Below are 15,734 nucleotides of genomic sequence, written 5' to 3' on the forward strand. Positions count from 1 at the left end.
TGCAACTGTAAACCAGGAAGGAGTCAACCTTCCACACAGGAAATATGAACACAGTTTATGGCCTAGTTTTCCCAATCATAATTTTGGGCTCATTGTTAAAAGTAATATTGCTGTCCATATCTAAATCCTAATACTGCAGGAATATCTTGGAAGGCAATGAAAATCATTAGCACTAGTGTTCCATTAAAATTGCCCAAGTTACATAATTTACTAAACAGGAAAGCTGAATTGAAGAAAACAAAATCAGCTTTGCATACTCTTTGATGGCTCTTGTGTTGTGTTGTGTTGCTAAGTTTTAATTTCTGGAGAAGAAAACAATTAATTTGAACAACTGAAACTTATGCTAGAGTTAAGAAAGTATATGCACACTACAAATAGCTCCACGTTACACAGCACTATTAACACACATTATTTTACTTACATTTTAATTATAGACAGTTTGAAGGAACACACAACCTCTTTTGTGTGGTGTTATTGTGGCTAGTCAGGATGAATGCACTACATGCATTAAACTCACAGCAATCCTTGTTAAATCAGATCAGCTAATTGCTAGCTATGTTGAACCACAAGAGTGCACAAACAAATGGTAATGTGCAGCTTAAATACATACAAACCTCTAACATAAGGTTACTATGTTTGACATATACATTTTCACCTTTGATTCGTTCTACAAGACTATTCTGCAAAAAAAGCAAACATAAAATGGACATAATTGTGGAAGAATTACAAAGGTAGGTATTGGGAATGAAATGCTGGCAAAGGAGGAAACATTATTTATATCGAATAAGTTATAATTCTTAAGCAAAGCTCAGTAAAACATAAATTTATAACAGAAATGGAAAGGGAGTAGGAAGAATAATTTACTTGATATACTACACTAAAATCTAGTCATTGACATAAAAAGGTCTTTCTTGTACCTGGGTCTTGGATTCCATTTCATCCTCTTGATCAGACTGACAGCATGAAGGAGGATTAAAAATCATAGCTTTAACAACATTTAATCACTTATGTCAACATTCAAATTTATGGTGTCAGGAAATCCATACCAATTTGACCAAACTTAGTTTGGCATTATTTTGAAAGGATTGTGAAATTACATAAAGTATGAATGGCAAGGTCAAGAAATTGGTGAACATGGCTGTCAGTGCCAGAAATTGGCTGGTTGATATGAGCCCTGATGGTGGTAGATGACAATATTTGAAAACTTGAAAATAACCAATGGAAAACAAACGCTAAGAGGACGTGCCACCTTAAAACAGTCGAGGATCATAATCTACCAACTGCAGAGTCAATAGTCCTTCCTTAAAGAATAGAATACAAACCAACCTAATAAAATTCTTACAATTAACACTGTTCACACAACTCACATTACATGTATGTTTGTATGTATAAGTGAAGTATAAGCTCAGGGACACTAATAGTACATTATTTAAATAGAGATAAACCTACAAATGTTGTAACTATACAAATTCTTATTAGTTTCATGCACATTCTTAATTGCTGTCACCACTAAGATAGATAAAATGGAAACTTACTTTTTCCCATTTTTGTGAATACTGTATTCAGTAAGTGTGCGAAGTAATTGGTGAAACAATTAATTCCATTGACAACCACAAAGTGGTACAGAAGGAAACATTTCAGCTGAACACATCATTTAAACAAAGCAAAATAAAATTCCTTAGATACTAGTAACATTAAGTGACTGTGAAATGCAAATTAGGTTTAAGTGAACCATTTGAGGACAAAAATAAAATCATGGTTAGAGCTGTAACTTCCTGTCTCCAGCAATCACTCACCTTTCAGTTTCAATAATGTGAAATCTACTGGGCAATAATTTATATATTCTCAGATTACCCAAGGAATAGACCACTGGCTGACACGGTAGAACAATGAGACATGTAAATTTCAAAAAGGGAAATAAAAGATGAGATGATTGCAGAAAATTAGCAGGATATAGAAGCACTATTTTGTTACATACCAAGAGGACAGAGCAGCAATTTTTCACAGCTGGCATTGCCATTGTTCTGGAACTGTCACAGTTTGTTTACAAAACCAGCAGCAAGTAGAAGCTTGGTAATGCAGAATCCATTATCTCCACAAAATAGTAAAAAGCACTCATGTCCATAATATGTCACAAAATGAGTTTTGATATCAGCTAGCTAATCAAGTCTTTGCAATGCAAACATGGAAGGGCACCAAAGGACAAGTTGCACAAGGTCAATTCTGCAGGAACATAACCTGCATGGACTGTATCCTCATCTTGGAAACATTTGATCAGTCATTAAAGTCTGTGCACTGCTGCATTTTCAGATAAATCACATTACAGCTGGTCTTAAGAAGGCACACTGACTGAATAAAGAAATAAGAGCAAACACAGAAGCTCTTCAATCAATTGTAGAACGGGGCGTCCTGGAAATGCCACAGATCTAATTTTCATGCACCATATTTCTTCAGTGTCTTTCTGAACCATTCTGGCCGACTGTTCTTGCCAGCCATTTCTTACTTTAACTTAGAATAAGCGCTCTGTTATTTTATAGTTGCCACTCCTTCACTCTAATCCGCAAACCACATTGTGGGTGCATTAATGTCAAATTAACAGCTGCACTCTTTAAACTCTCAGGCAAACAAGTGAGATCATGAGACCCCTTCCCAGTTCTCCCTCTATCTTCCTGCCTCCACCTATATCCTTCCTTTGCCCCGCCCCCCCTGACATCAGTCTGAAGAAGGGTCTCGACCCGAAACGTCACCCATTCCTTCTCTCCTGAGATGCTGCCTGACCTGCTGAGTTACTCCAGCATTTTGTGGGGAAAAAGAGAGATCACGAGGACAATTCCCATGGGAAGTGGAGGGCCGTGGAATGTACAAACCTCGGCGGTGGTTTCCCCATCAGCAGGACCAGTAGTGTCAGTCTGCTCACTGTCAGTCTATTTGTCCGCAACATCCCAAGATGTCCAGCAGGAAAGCAGGAATAAAAATACATCAGCCTTGTCAGAACATTTAAGCTTATTGAAGCAAGATGTACTACTCATTGTGCCTTTGCTTCAGTAACAAAAATAAATAAAAGAGGCTTATTAGCAGCACAAACAAATAAAATGAATGGGACTGGATTAAGGGAAGGTTGAAGGCAAAAATGGGAAGTGCAATAGCAAGTTACAAGATTGAACATCTTTTTAAAAAGAAACTCACAATTTTTAAAGCCCTCATCAAAACGCTATTTCAGTTGTGCTTTAATAGGTCTAAAAATTGAGTTTTTGGAGGAGGGCAAATATTAACAGGGTAACTTTCACCAACAAATTTGGAAATACCAGTCCAAGGGAATCACATTTTAAGTCATTCCAATTAATGGGGAAAAATAACGAGCAGTGAGAATCCCCTCTCCAAAGTAAAGCAGATGGTTAATAGAAATAACTTGAATAAATAATGTGTGGGCTAAGCACGCAGAGCTAAATAATCAATGGTGTATCTCAAACTAATGACAAAGTGTCAACAAGTGATCATGAAAACGATGGTTAAATATACTCAAATGCACCAAATCTAGATGCAATTTCACACACTCACAAATCCTGTGATTATTACAGAGATAAAAATAAGCACAATATTTGACTTGAGGAAAAGAGTCATGAGTAGAAATTGGGCATCCAGAACACATTCACTGATTAACACCCCAGCAATTTTGTTTAGCAGCTGCAATGCGGCAGTCTTTGAGGGTTGCGAGTCTTGAGAAGTGAAAGCACACGTCAGCGCTGGCTGGCTCTCAGAGGTGCCATGGGATCATTTGGTGCACTCTAGCCCTAACGCAGCTTTTAAAAGAATTGATTTTTAATCGCTAACCTTCTAGCAGTCCTTTTAACGACAAATTGATAAGCAGTTGCAAGAAGTAAACCCAGCTTTTAGTAATGAATACTTTCCAAGAGGGGTCCTGACAATCAAGTGAAAGGACCCTGGCATCTGCTCACAAATGGTTAAACGCGTCTTGAATATGGTCACCGGTGATGACTAAGATACTGAATGCACATAAGGTGGCCTTGGGATATAGCCCGGAAAGACTAGATCACTATCCCAATTTCAAATCAGAATAATGCACAGTTTCTTTGAAATGCTTACATAGCTCTTTTGAGATACATAATTGATTTCCATGGTATAAACTCACGTGTATTACAATTTTGTAACTAACTATTTCTGTTAATAATGTGCAGCTCATTTACACCAGAAGCAAAGCTTACTCAACAACTATTTACAATCAGCCAGAGTAGCCCAACTTTCAGGGCCTCTCATTTGTAGAATTACTTTCTTTAAAATATACAGTAATCATACACAGGTCTGCTTGCAACATTTCTATTAAAATAATGATGTGTAACCGGTCAAAAAGTCCAACAGCTCAAGCTGGAATTAAACTGTACGAGATTTGGACAATTTCACCGTCAGGATACTTTGCTACATGTCTATTAGAAAAGAATAAAAACTGGTACCTTCAACATTGATTTTTCATTTGCTAACAATGAATCTATTCTTGGATTCTAATAACTAAAGAAGTGGAAAAGAACTTAAATAAAACCAAAGAACTGCACTTTACTTTTTTTACTTCATGACATTGCAATACTTCACATAATAGAAACAAAATCGTTGAAGTATTAAAGTTAGCCATCTCAAATTCAAATAATAACAAAATACTATTTTCCTTTTTTTTGAGAAACCAGAAAGGTTAGTAGTAAAGCAAAGGAAAATGGTGTTTTCTTTATCCAAGCTTATTTAGCTATTAACAATACACGCTGAAGAAACACTGGTGTGTAAACTTGTAAAAAAAGGGATGGTCAGGCGAAGAACACAACAGGACATTAGTATTTCATTTTAAGGGTCAATACAATGTTCAAGATCTACTGAATAACACCAGTCTCATTTTATAGTCAGTTGTAAAAAGGAAGTCTCTTTAAAAGACTTCAACAGCATCACGCTGAAGGTTTTCAGTTTATAATACATTTACCCAATTAAATTAACCAAACTTTCTTCAGCATACTTTGATAGATAGCTGAAGAATCCTGCAATACAAAAGTCTGGTGAATTAAGTATGAAAATTAAGCTGTGCTCTTGAGATGGTAAGTGCAACATAGTGTAAGAGAAGGACTTTAAACTATTTTACAATTCTGACATCCTCCCAAATGTACATATATAAACAAGATTATGATGCAAACAGACCCTCATTCATTGAACAGTCCATACATGCAATCTGGACCAAACAATGACCACTAGTTTAAATTTCCTACATAATTTCCAATAAAAACACCGAGCATGCACATTAATATATACATATACACTTCACTATCAGCGATACTGGATGATTAGAGATTAGACACCAAGTTTTCATTCTGAACCTGCAGTGAAGTTGTTAACCTAATCTATGTCTTGAATCATTTTTAGAGCCTGTATATGCAATATTCTCTATCTAAAACTTTATAGGTCCACTTGTAAAACAGAAACTATAATTATTTATCAAAGGTATTCCTTTTGTTTCCTTTGGATTGCAGTGTCAAAGCAGGAAACTGAATTAGGTCATACTTACAGTAATTCATGCAGTCAGTTCCTGGACTAAATACGCAAAGCAACTTTCAATAAGACAGTTCATGAACTTAAACATGCCATCATATTAATAAAAAATATTAATAAATCATATCAAATGTAAAATGAGGCATTTGTCTTTTTTTTTTTATAAGGTGAATAGTCAAGCCCTTCATGTCTGGTATTTCTAATCATATCAGCCATTGACTGAACCAAATGAACACAATGTTCATTTATGAACAAATGATCTACTATAATACTAATGAGGTTGTGACTGTCTCACACTAGAGAATTTAAATTAATTGACAATCAACTGGCTCCAACTCCTAGGGAAATGTCAGCATGGCTCTTTTGAATGACCACATTCAATTTAGGAATTTACATCCATAAGAATACAAAGTATGTGCCACATTCCAATTACTTCATGTTTTCCACCATTAAAAACTGGACCTGCTTTTCAGAACTTTTCTCCCCAAGAATACAAAAACTTTTTGTCTAATCTGATGCGTCAAGTTAGTCATGTCTCTTTGAAACACAACTTTTGAAATAAGAAAAATGCAACAATGAGGTTCTGAAAATAATACTTTTGCAGGACAGTATATAGTGCAGGACACTCGAGCATTGAACACAAAGAATTGTGTTCAGGCTGAGGTACACACCTCATCATCTGAACTGTCACTCAGGTCATTGTCAACAGAGGCATTCAAGGAGGCTGCCCTGGGCTCCAGATAGCAGAGACACATAGCAAGGGGGAATGAGAGCGTGAGAGCATACGGTACAGAAAAAGAGGTTGAAAGCAGGAAGAAGAAAATGAAAAGGAAGCAGGGGATAAGTGACGGTGATTGAATGGGGAGGTAACACTGAAAACGTTCAGGTAAGAAACTGGCATCAGAGAAGCTCGGGAAGGATATGTAGCCATCTTCATCTAACAAAGAATATGTTGCTGGGAGATGCATGGAGAATGAAAACAAGGTTCCTTCTTTTCCAGATGCCGGATCCTGGTTTATTTTTTGACCCATTTCTTTGTTATCAATTGACTTTGAAGGATCGTGGTCAAACTGTGATTGGCAAGTGCTTAGGGTGTCTTCATTCTTACCATTATCAGCTGATTTTGAAACATTCTCTTTACATCTCCTATGAATGTTCTTTGATGATGCAGGGGAGTCACAGTGCAAAGGCAAAGGATAAGAGCAAGAGCAAAATGAATTTGGGTCATCATATGTAGTCTATGGGGGAAAACAGAAAATCCCAGAAGATGCAGGAGCAACATAAAAGAGCGGGAACATTAAGACAAAAAAAGAAAAAAATATTAGTTATTGCATTCCATAACATTTATTCTTCCAAAGCGTCGATGTTTCTGCTAACCAGAAACATTAATTCAGAATTTGGAAAAGCCAATTTGCAGCAATTCCCACAATTGTGTAGAAATACAATTTTGAATTTTCACATATTGTTTTCCCCTTTATCCCTCCTACACACACAAAAACCATATGCACTTATTCCACTGGACCCATTACAAAACAGTTTTCCCATTTGATGTCTTCAATTATCACTTACTTTTATTTTTAATTAAACCAGCCATCTAGTTCTTTTTTGGTTGCAACAATTCTCTCTTTTACTTTATTTACTCTTTGCTCCCAATTAATTGTGCTTTGTTCCCAGTTTGTTAATGGCATTAAATGTCATTAAAATGTTTAGATGTTTAGATCTAATGTTTAGATCTTCTATGTTTAGAAATGTTTAGATTTTCAATGTTTAGATTTTCTAAATTTTCAAATGTTTAGATTTTCTCTTTCTTGCTTTTGTGTCAAGTCAATGATGTCTGCTTTCTTACTGCTCCTATTTGTAATCCAGCACATGCCCAAGCATTGGTACAAGCCCAGTACCTTAAAAGAAACCCGCTGGGAATTATGAGGTCAGCAGAGGGGAACGGGAAACCTATGCAAGGTAGAATGCGGAGTTTTGCCAAATTGATTGAAAATATGAAATGTAGATAACAGAAAACTTTATTATTCACTTCAAAATTCAGATGCATTATGACCAAGAATTTCAAACTATGTGAACCCTAATAATTTGCCTTAAGAATAATGTTTCTGCTGTAGTACATATAAAATTACAATGATCAGCAATTGCTATTTAAGTTTTCACTAAAAATTACCATGTTCCTTTTTTTAATAAGACATTATCACATTTAACATGGGGGAGATTTTAATCCCATCTATCCAGTGGAATAGAGTGGTGGGAAGCTAACAGAGTCCCAGTTAGTCACTCTTCAAGCACCACTAAATTGATAGGATTTGAGGGGTGGAAACCAATCCTAGCAAGCACCTCGTATCAGCAGATGTTCTCAGAGCTGCAAGAATTGCCCTTCCTTGTGACTAGAAATTGGTGCAAAGTCAAAGTCAATGGAATTTATATCAGGTCCAGGAATGAAACAAACCTATGCTTAGTTATGGATAAGTGGATACATTTCAAACTTTTCAAACTCATGTGGCACCCATCTACCACAAAGTAGCCAAGCTAAAATTGTTAAAGTTGCAAGCAATTTTTAATAAATATTCGATGTACGGGATAGAAATCCATCAATTTGTCTTGTAGTACCAATTTAGGAATTATAAATAGTTCAAAGAAGCAATTGACTATTCATTAGGATAAAATTCAACCTTTTTGTAAAAAGAACAATTGAACAAAACAAGACTACTTCTGAAACTTCATTTTAGCTGAAGAACAAGATAACACACAATACCTACAAAGTAGATTTCCAAAGTCATTTGGGTCTAATAATCACACCTAATTCTAAATCTTCCTTAACTGTTCAAATGGTTTGGCTTATTTAATTTAGAACTAATGATAGTAATGCAGAAATCACACTTGATATTTGTAACTCTCCTCCACAAAGGAGAACACAATGGGTGCTAGAAGCAGGAGGCTAGTCTCATTCTTGGTTTGCCATTGCAGGTGAGACCAAGCACAAAGAATCAGCACTTGTCTGAATAGAACTTATAACCAGATTTACTCCAGACCTCTCCCAATAACAAACTGCAGTGAGCATGGACATGAAGCTATGATCAAGATGCTTGCCTAATCTCTCATCAAGGTACGCTACATGGCATGAGACAACTGGACAACGGGCATTAATAACCATATCTTTACCAGATCTGAACATAAAAGAAAATACCTAAAGCTTTGTTTTAATTATATATGACTATTTTTGCTAAATGCTAATATGTTAATATTCTCATTATGTTCTCCAAACCTGTCGCCTTTTAGACACCATTATTGGAATAGTAACACATCAGGCTGACAATGCGGCAAAATAAGCCTTTCGGTAATTTTCAAAACATTTTAAATGCTACGTGAAAAAGTCTTTTAATGAATGGATCTCAAAAAAATTAATGAAAACTTCTGCTTTACTGCAGCACAAATTGTGAATTATTTGATCTTTAGCCCGAGGTTAAGTCTTTAACAGAGCTTCTCAAATAAGACACAGAACTTGAATTCATTTTGGAGTTCAATTATATGCATGCCAAGAAGAATGCATTCGGAAAGAATGTATTAGAGAATGGGTTGTTCTACTCTATATCCAGCAATGTGGTTGTATGCCATTGATAGGAAAATCAGTTGTTTTGCTGACATAATCTACTTTCTCTGTTGCCAAGCTAGTAACATCTGTTGACTCACGACTGGTTATAGAGCTAATGGGTTAATTAAACCTGCTCTTTATTGGAAACTTGACTTCCACATTTGTTTCAAGACAATTTAATCCAGAAAGCACAGCTCAAGCAAAGGTCTCAAATTATGACCCTTATAATTTATATCAATATTCTAAGGCCCCCCCTCGGTCATGGCTGACCATGGGTGATGCATCCTGCTTGTTGGCTGCTTGCTCCAAACCTCGGCTAGAGCAGCGTCAATGTGCGGTCGGATGCAAGCCTGGGCGATATCATATGAAGGACAGGCTGTTGCCCATGCAGCACGTCCCACCCCTCTCCGTGTCGCTGATCGAACAGTAGAGCCGTTACAGTTTGTCACCAGCGCCATCGCAGGAGCTGCCAGAACCAGGTTGTAGACAACGACGAACTGCCTTAGGGACTACGACTCCGGATTTTTCTTGAGGTTTACTCCTGGAGCATTTTCCATGACTGGATATGGTCACAAGGCAGTGGAGGTTTTACATCAGAGTTTTCCCCTCTCCTAGATGGACTGCCTTCCCAGGCTAACGAGCCTCGTCTGCCTCATATTAGCAGACTGTTAAAAACCCGGTTTTCTCTTTACATCTGTTTGCTAGTCAGTGAAGTCATGAAAGACATTCTGACCCGCTGAGTTACTCCAACTTTTTGTGTCTATCTTCGGTTTAAACCAGCATCTGCGGTTCCTTCCTACACATTCTTCCTAAATTATGCTTCCTGCTGGATCAGCCGATGACCTGCAATTATTCTTCAATTGAGAGGTCCTGCAGGCTAGACTTCCTTTTATCTACTCAGTGTGCTGCAAATGTTACGGCTGTCTCACAGCTCCAGTGACACAGGCTCAATTCCAACCCCCCGTGCAATCTGTGTGGAGTTTGTATGCTTTAGGTACACCCTGGATACACTGGTTTCCTCCCATATTCTAACACGGGGCTGGATGAGGAAGATGTTAATACACATGAGAAAGTGGAGGAATGGGATTGCTGACATAGACTGCCTGGGACGAGTGCCCTCATTCTATGTCATAAGACTTCTATGTTGAAAGACTGGAGCGACTAGGCTTGTATACACTGGAATTTAGAAGGGATGAGAGGGGATCTTATCGAAACGTATAAGATTATTAAGGGGTTGGACACGTTAGAGGCAGGAAACATGTTCCCAATGTTGGGGGAGTCCAGAACAAGGGGCCACAGTTTAAGAATAAGGGGTAGGCCATTTAGAACGGAGATGAGGAAAAACTTTTTCAGTCAGAGAGTTGTGAATCTGTGGAATTCTCTGCCTCAGAAGGCAGTGGAGGCCAATTCTCTGAATACATTCAAGAGAGAGCTAGATAGAGCTCTTAAGGATAGCGGAGTCAGGGGGTATGGGGAGAAGGCAGGAACAGGGTACTGATTGAGAATGATCAGCCAAGATCACATTGAATGGCTCGAAGAGCCGAATGGCCTACTCCTGCACCTATTGTCTATTGTCATAAGGAAATACAGGAAAACAAAAGAAACTGGAGGTACAAATAAAAGGCCAGTGTAAATGAAAAATACCTGAAGAATTTGAATATTTATTATTATTTATAAGCAAGGTTAGAGGGATTTGTGTTTTTCCCAATTGGCAATCTATTGTCTTTGAGTGTAAGAAAAGCGCTATATAAATGTAATGCATTATTATTATTATTATTATTATTCACAGAAAACCACACAATGCAGGGGATTGCATGGTCGCAGCTCATTCTCTACTCCAACTGATGATCTTCCTCTACTGGCCAAAAATTAGCCAAAGGCAGAAAGCGTTCTACCGCCCATTTGTAGATTATGAGAAATAGAAAAGGGGTGGCACGGTGGCGCAGCGATAGAGTTGCTGCCTTACAGCACTTGCCGTGCCCCAGACCCGGGCTTGATCCCGCCTACTGGTGCTGTATATACGGAGTTTTACATTCTCCTCATGACAGCGTGGGTTTGCTCCGAGATCTTCCGTTTCCTCCCACACTCCAAAGATGTACAGGTATGTAGGTTAATTGGCTTGGTGCATGTATAAATTGTCCCTAGTGTGTGTGTAGAATAGTGTTAACGTGCGGGGATCGCTGGTCAGCGCGGACTCGGTGGGCGGAAGGGCCTGTTTTCGCGCTGTATCTCTAAGCTAAACTAAACTGAATTTGGCAGGCGCCATTGTGACATTCATTTCTCCAAAGACAATATTCTCTCTGCCAAAGCGATTATTTCTGTTGACATGCAAATGAGGAATTCCATCTCAGGATCTGAAATGCAATCCCAAAGTTGAATTGATCACATTTAACAGTTAGGATATTTCTTTAAACAGACTAGTTAATTGATTGGTGCAGAAATCTAAACTGTGAAAAGATCATAGTGATCAGAGTATTGCTCAAATGCAGCAGGAACAAGTTATCATCTTTGCTGTGACTGTTTATCAAGATGATCTCTCGGATTGAAGTTTCTGTTAACAAAAACTGAGATTATTTAAAGAGAAATAATGTTAAGGACTAATAACTGTAGATATCCTGGCAAAATGACTGACAAGTAATTTGGAAACAGCACAATAAGGGTTAAACAATGTCCTCAACATCAACAAATGTGATTGCACAACTTGTTTTAAAGAAATAATTAAGGCTGAGATGTGTAATATTGAGAACAAAGAAAATGTAGCATTTAGTCACTTTGCATGCAACTAACTTTGAAATATTTCAATGCCAAGGGTTAAAATATTATCTGGTCTCTCAGATCGCTACTTTGCGATACAACGCACCATCACTAACTCAATCAACAACCAATATCAACTGCTCCAACGTGAGTCCCAAATATGGGTGAACTATGGTAAAGCTTAAAAAAATTATGTTTATTAATTTGGCTTAACATCTTTGTTAATATCACGCAACATTTTATTTTTTTAAAGTTCTGTTTCGCCAATCATCCTATAACTATAGAATGTGTGATTATGTGTCAAACCATTGGCAGTTTCTGATGCTACCCTATTCTGACTGGAAATTGGATTGATACTGTTCCAGCTATTTCATTAGAGAGTCATATTCAAAAATACCTCTCATTTATTCAGATTAGATAATAGACAAACATATCAAAATCTTAACCTGGTATTTATTCACAAAATGCTGGAGTAACTCAGCAGGTCAGGCAGCATCTCAGGAGAGAAGGAATGGGTAACGTTTTGGGTCGAGACCCTTCTTCAGACTGAAGAAGGGTCTTGGCCCGAAAAGTCACCAATTCCTTCTCTCCTGAGATGCTGCCTGACCTGCTGAGTTACTCCAGCATTTTGTGAAATAAATACCTTCGATTTGTACCAGCATCTGCAGTTATTTTCTTACAAAATCTTAACCTGGAATACTTTCTACCAATGGGAAATAAAAGTTATTTTCTTTTCTCTTCTGCCATTCCCCAGAAGAACAAAATCTTGGTAAACCATGTCTTAAGTGTTACCAAGTGGCAGTCTTGGGATCTTACTATTCTTTGGTGGTGATTAGTAACTTATTAATTATGCACCTATGACCTGCAAATATTACATTTGTTAATTAACTCTAATATTATAAATGCTAATCAAACATATTTGATGCCCCAATAAACTCAATGGTGTAGCAATAGTGGCTAACATTTTGAAAGATTTAATACAAAGTTAACAACAAATATACCTCCCTTTAAACTCATAAGAAATAGTTTGGCTGTGGCTATCAAGACAAGTTAAAGATCATAATGAAACGAAGGAAAGGCTCATACTATTGTTGAAAAAAGAAGCATGAGCTTTGAAAAAAATCTTAATTTTAGCAATGGTGGATCAAAACACTATTAAAAGGAAGCATAAAGCTAGAGTAATCTATTGACAAACAAAATCAAGATAATATATGCAAGTTTGCTGATGATACAAAACTGGCTGACATTATGTTTTGGGAGAGGACAGAGATATTACAAGAGGGATATTTATGGACTAGGTGAATGGTACGGCAGATAAATGAAAATACTGTGCACAAGGTCATCTTGGTGGAAAGAATAAATGGGCACTGTATGTTTTAATTGAAGAGTGCTTAAAAGGTGTTGATGTTCAAAAAGAAATTGGTGTCTTTTTCATACAGTTAACATACAGTCACAGCAAGCATTTAGAAAGACAAGTGGTATGTTGGCCTTTACTACAAAGGATTGGAGTAGAAAACTAGAAACATAGAAAATAGGTGCAAGGAGTATGCCATTCGGCCCCTCGAACCAGCACCATTCAATACGATCATGGCACAGTGATGAATCTGCGGAATTCTCTGCCACAGAAGGTAGTTGAGGCCAGTTCATTGGCTATATTTAAGAGGGAGTTAGATGTGGCCCTTGTGGCTAAAGGGATCACGGGGTATGGAGAGAAGGCAGGTACGGGATACTGAGTTGGATGATCAGCCATGATCATATTGAATGGCGGTGCAGGCTCGAGGGGCCGAATGGCCTACTCCTGCACCTATTTTCTATGTTTCTATGATCATCCAAAATCAGTACCCCATTTCGGCTTTTTCCCCCATATCCCTTGATTCCTTTAGCCCTAAGAACTAAATCTAACTCTCTCTTGGGCAAACTAATGGAGGAAGAGACTAACAAGTTGCCTTAAAATGGCCTGTGTACTCATATCTTAAAAGAAGCGGCAATGCCTTACTCCAATTATCCTGCTGAGACCGCATCTGAAACATTTTGTACAGGGCCGATCCCACTACTTATGGAAATGTAAATTACGATTGACAGATTGCAGTAAAAGTTCACCAGATTAATTCGTAGACAAGTTTATAATACTAGGAATAAAAGTAAATAGAATGAGTTTATGTTATTGTGAGTTTAGAGAAATAAATGGTCATCTCATTGCAATATCTTTGAGGGGATCTTACAGAGACATATAAAATTATAAAAGGACTGGACAGGCTAGATGCAGGGAAAATGTTCCCAATGTTGGGGGAAGTCCAGAACCAGGGGCCACAGTCTTAGAATAAAGATGAGTCTTAGAATAAAGGGGAATAAAGGGGAGAACTGAGATGAGGAAAAACTTTTTCAGTCAGAGAGTTGTGAATCTGTGGCATTCTCTGCCTCAGAAGGCAGTGGAGGCCAATTCTCTGAATGCATTCAAGAGAGAGAGCTAGATAGAGCTCTTAAGGATAGCGGAGTCAGGGGGTATGGGGAGAAGGCAGGAACGGGGTACTGATTGAGAATGATCAGCCATGATCACATTGAATGGCGGTGCTGGCTCGAAGGGCCGAATGGCCTCCTCTTGCACCTATTGTCTATTGCCATTTAAAACTGAGGTGAGAAGGAACATTTTCACCCAGAGTTGTGAATTTGTGGAATTCTCTGCCACAGAGAGCAGTGGAGGCCAAATCACTGGATGAATTTGAGAGAGAGTTAGATAGAGCTCTAGGGCTAATGGAATCAAGGGATATGGGGAGAAGTTTGGCACAGGTTACTGATTGTGGATGATCAGCCATGATCACAATGAATGGCGGTGCTGGCTCGAAGGGCCGAATGGCCTCCTCCTGCACCTATTTTCTATGTTTCTATGTTTAATATACAAAATTCTTAACAGGACTTGACAGAGTAAATACAGAAGTGAGAGTGGGGGTCTAGAACTATGGTGGCATGGACTCAACATAAGGGACCTAATGCAAGGCTTAGATAGGGAGAAGTTTCTTTACCCGGAAGGCTGTATAGCTTTGGATTTCTCTGTTCAAGCAGAATGTGGATCTCAAATCAGAGATTGATAGGATTTTGGATATTAAGGGAATCAGGTAGAATGAGCCAAAATGCATATTCTTGCTTCTATTTATTTTGTTATTGTACAAGCCCATTCATAAAATGAATGTTTGTAAATCTGAAAAAAAATCAAAGGAACCAATAAAATGTTAACAAGTCTGCCAATGATTTTAAACAAAAATGAAACATAAAAAGCAGACTATTTAACTGGTATCCCCACTTTTAAACACTAAATGGTTTGGATTTCTAATTATTGACACACAGCAAGAATCAGATTGGCATTTTCCCACAGATGGATCAGGATATCATACTTAATTTTTTCAGACTCTCTACTATTTTATGACATCAAATATGTGAAGAGAATTTGTGCTTTAATATTGCAATTCATAAAATCTTTGCACGCAGTAATTCCAAAATAATGAATTCAAACTATTAACAAAATTAAAAATGGTCTGGGAATTGATTTCTCAAAAATTAAAACTTTTCCTTTGTGCTAATAACATTTTTAAAAAACTGTCCTTTTAAAATATTAAATCAAAATATTCTCTCACTTTTATCATGTAGATGCTTATTTGCTAATGCTCACAACTATTTTCTTTCATCTTTCATAATTAGAGAAGTGTCAACTTAAAACTGTATTCAACCATTTTAATTCTAATTGGTTCTAATACACAAAAAACAGATACATCTTGGAGCAAAATAATTTGTTCTAATTTCATGAGATTCAATTAATGTTCAATATTAAATTATGTCTCTTGATTTTTGA

At 37.4% G+C, this 15,734-nt stretch overlaps 1 protein-coding gene across 16 annotated transcripts in view; it reads right to left on the minus strand.

Annotated features, from left to right (window-relative positions):
• Positions 1-15,734, minus strand: part of LOC144592932 (band 4.1-like protein 3) — a 477,619-nt gene that overhangs the window by 28,586 nt on the left and 433,299 nt on the right. For 13 of the 16 annotated variants that reach the window (XM_078398233.1, XM_078398220.1, XM_078398224.1 and 10 more), the window contains 3 exons: positions 6,213-6,779; positions 2,868-2,924; positions 918-953 (listed from right to left, as the gene is read on the minus strand). The exons of 1 other annotated variant lie outside the window; for it this stretch is intronic. In XM_078398233.1, the coding sequence (XP_078254359.1) occupies positions 918-953; positions 2,868-2,924; positions 6,213-6,779 (660 nt within the window). The remainder of the gene's footprint in view (positions 1-917; positions 954-2,867; positions 2,925-6,212; positions 6,780-15,734) is intronic. 2 more of the 16 variants (XM_078398229.1, XM_078398230.1) reach the window with 2 other exon arrangements.

The sequence above is a fragment of the Rhinoraja longicauda genome, chromosome 4, assembly GCF_053455715.1.
Source record: "Rhinoraja longicauda isolate Sanriku21f chromosome 4, sRhiLon1.1, whole genome shotgun sequence".
NCBI lineage: Eukaryota > Metazoa > Chordata > Chondrichthyes > Rajiformes > Arhynchobatidae > Rhinoraja > Rhinoraja longicauda.